At 56.8% G+C, this 3199-nt stretch overlaps 1 protein-coding gene across 1 annotated transcript; it reads right to left on the minus strand.

Annotated features, from left to right (window-relative positions):
• Positions 1-468: 468 nt before the first annotated feature.
• Positions 469-1275, minus strand: VOLCADRAFT_101417 (uncharacterized protein; the record flags this gene model as incomplete). Its single annotated transcript, XM_002959854.1, has 4 exons — positions 469-561; positions 854-903; positions 1009-1075; positions 1174-1275. Coding segments are annotated over 4 exons (312 nt in total), but the record flags the coding sequence as incomplete, so codon positions are not given.
• Between the last annotated feature and the right edge of the window lie 1924 nt (positions 1276-3199).

The following is a 3199-nucleotide window of genomic DNA, read 5'->3' on the forward strand; positions in this document are numbered from 1 at the left end:
ATCCGTCACCTGGGAATAGCAGGGCATACGACCACGACACCATGAAGGGTTCCACATACTTCATTCTGGATGAAGTTTCCCCGCCATTACGTTTATCCCTTGCCATTGCAACCGTAACCATTGCCACTGTCGCCATCCCCGCTGTCGCCATCCATGCTGTCGCCATCCCTGCCATCGCCCTCCCCACCGTCGCCTTCCCTGCCGTCGCCCGTCCCTTCCCCCGTGCCCGTCGCCCGTCCCAGCAGCGACGTCAGGGGCAACGGCGGCACAGATGTGCCACCGTTGCGCCTGACGTCGCCTGAGTCGCCGTCACCCGAGCTGCCATCACCACCACCCCGTTCACCCCATCCCCTTCACCTCCCCTGCCGTCACCACGGCCGCCATTTCCACCTCCGTTCTCTTCACTGCGGCAATCCCCGCCCCCCCATCTCCGTGACCTCTCTCCCCTTCATTCCCATCCGTTCTCACCTGCACCTCTGTCGCCAACCGTTCCTTTTTCAGTGGCAACAATACGGATCTCCACCTCTCCATCCGCCCCAATGTGTCCAGGTGATCCGTCACCTGGGAATAGCAGGGCATACGACCATGACACCATGAAGGGTTCATCATCATCCCCGCAGTCGCATGTGACGCGGTTGCCCGTGATGTCGCCTGAGTCGCCGTCACCCGAGCTGCCATCACCACCACCCCGCCACCACCCCCTTCACCCCATCCCCTTCACCTCCCCTGCCGCCACCACGGCCGCCATTTCCACCTCCGTCCTCTTCACTGCGGCAATCCCCGCCCCCCCATCTCCATGGCGGCAATCACCCCCACTACCCTCTCTCTCCCCTGCATTCCCATCCGTTCTCACCTGCACAGCTGTGCCGCCGTTGCCCCTGATGTCGCCTGAGTCGCCGTCACCTGAGCCACCATCACCACCACCCCCTTCAACCCATCCCCTTCACCTCCCCTGCCGTCACCACTGCTGCCATTTCCGTCCTCTTACCTTATGGACTACGGTCTCACCTGTTAAATTGTCGGGGCTCCACTGCATTTCTGCCTGGCCCTTCGGTGGACTCCACTCCATGTCCACCTCCACCGGAGACGGGGTGCCTGCACTGACAGGGGGGACCTCGTTTCAAATCACTCATGTCCTACATGTGACGTGTGTGCTAGTTTCGTTTGTTGTACCTGTTTGGTCCGGTTTGTTAGCTTGCGCCTGTGCTCCCGCACCAACCACCGAAGGGCCCGCCGCAACGGGAGCTTGTTGCTGAGGAGATTCATCTGCATCATATTGGACGTCGCAAATTTTAACCATACATAGTAGCTGGCAATGTATTGCAGCAATTTCTCACTGCGTCCAGCGATCATCTCGTTAGGAGCCACGGCATCGAGGCCAAAAAGCTCTGTGCCATTATTACCACCATGAGGCTGGACGCACTGATGCGTGATGACGTGATTATATGCATGAGACTTGCTATGATACTTGCGTCCGCAGGACACACACGTAATTTCAAATTTCGACAACGCATACAGTCGACCGCGGCAGAGGTAACGTGGATATGTTTTAACTGGAGGGGCCATCTTTATTAGCTATTATTACATCTTCAACAGAAAGCTGGACTTGCGAACAGATGCTGTGTGCATTTGTATGTTCTGAAGGGCCGTACAGCCCTTCATTCTGGGACAAGCACAGACTGAACGAAACCTTACGTTTGGAGTATTTGTACAGTCATAAGTAATTAAAACAATCCCTGGCATGGCGATATTACAAGGCTTTTGCATGCTAAGTGGCCTTATTGCTCAGTCCTGCCGTGTTGCGTTACAGTAGCTAAGCCGTCAACCGCAAGCACAACTCAGTAGCAAAACAACCCGTTGTGAAACCCCCTCCCAACACCAACCCATTGTGAAAGTTGTACTAGTGGCCGATAGTAATGACAGTTACCTGTGTTGCACCGTTAACGAATCTGCAACCTCAAGCGCCCCGACAAGAGCCACGCGGGCGACCCACCCGAAACCAGCATGGACAAACCAGGGACCGCTGCATTGTGGCAACCCCCGGGGTTGCCCTGGGTGGGTGGGGGGGACGACGAGGCACAGAAAAAAGACGAGAAAACGCACCGATACGGTTATTCCAAGCTTAAACCCATAAAAGGACAATTAGTACGATAGCGACCCGTGGGTGGGTGGGGGGAAACTAGAGGACACTGTCCCAGCAGCGGGACACACCTCTTGGTAATAGTCAAAACAACGGCAGTTAAAGAACCAATGCGCCTGTGGGACCCAAGTAAGGAGCTCGGCATCCCCTGCCGTACTGGGTCCGGCATATGCATGCATGCTTGCGCCCTACTTCCACGCACCACGGCAGTTCCTTCGCAATAACTTGCCTATCTCTACACTCATACTTCGCTTCGAGAAGTCGAAGCTTATTGCTCAGTCCTGCCGTGTTGCGTTACAGTAGCTAAGCCATCAACCGCAAGCACAACTCAGTAGCAAAACAACCCGTTGTGAAACCCCCTCCCAACACCAACCCATTGTGAAAGTTGCACTAGTGGCCGATAGTAATGACAGGTCTTGAAAGGACCCACAGTTGCAACGATCACTGGGCGGTATTAATCGAGAGGGCCGTCACCCGGCCCCGAGCTGCGTCGCTATCTTTCACATAATGCTGTTCGAAAACGTCCGCACTCTTCCAGCGGCCCAGTTTCTGCACCAGGCTGCGGTCTGCGCCATTGTTAACGGCAGCAGTCACCCCCCCGGAGCGCAAGGAGTGAGTTCCGAAACGCGGTGAGAGCCCGGCCTCCACAAAGAGCCTCCTCAGGTGGCCCAGGAAAGTGCGGTATGGCAGCGGTGGGATGGGTGCACTGAGCGGTGCCGTGCGCTGCACCAAGCTCGGCACACCCGTCTGGCTGGTTGTGACCCGGCGGAGGAGTGGGCCTACATCTTCAACCGAAACATAACGCCCCTCGACCGCCTCTTGTTTCGGCAGTCGGACGTATTGCCCTTTCGTCAGCAGTTCCTCCAGCCGCGTCATGGGGCAGTAGTGGTCGCCCCGAAAACCGACAGACGCGGTCTGTCCTTCGCCACGTTGGTCCGTCTTGCTTTTCCACAGGATGATCTCGGCACCCACGCCCGGTGTGATGTGTAGCAGGTCGTAATGTACTAGTACCCGGGCGAGGTCATCGAACCGCAGGAATGCAAACCAGCACAACAGTGC

Source organism: Volvox carteri (assembly GCF_000143455.1).
Source record: "Volvox carteri f. nagariensis unplaced genomic scaffold VOLCAscaffold_999, whole genome shotgun sequence".
Taxonomy (NCBI): Eukaryota; Viridiplantae; Chlorophyta; class Chlorophyceae; order Chlamydomonadales; family Volvocaceae; genus Volvox; species Volvox carteri.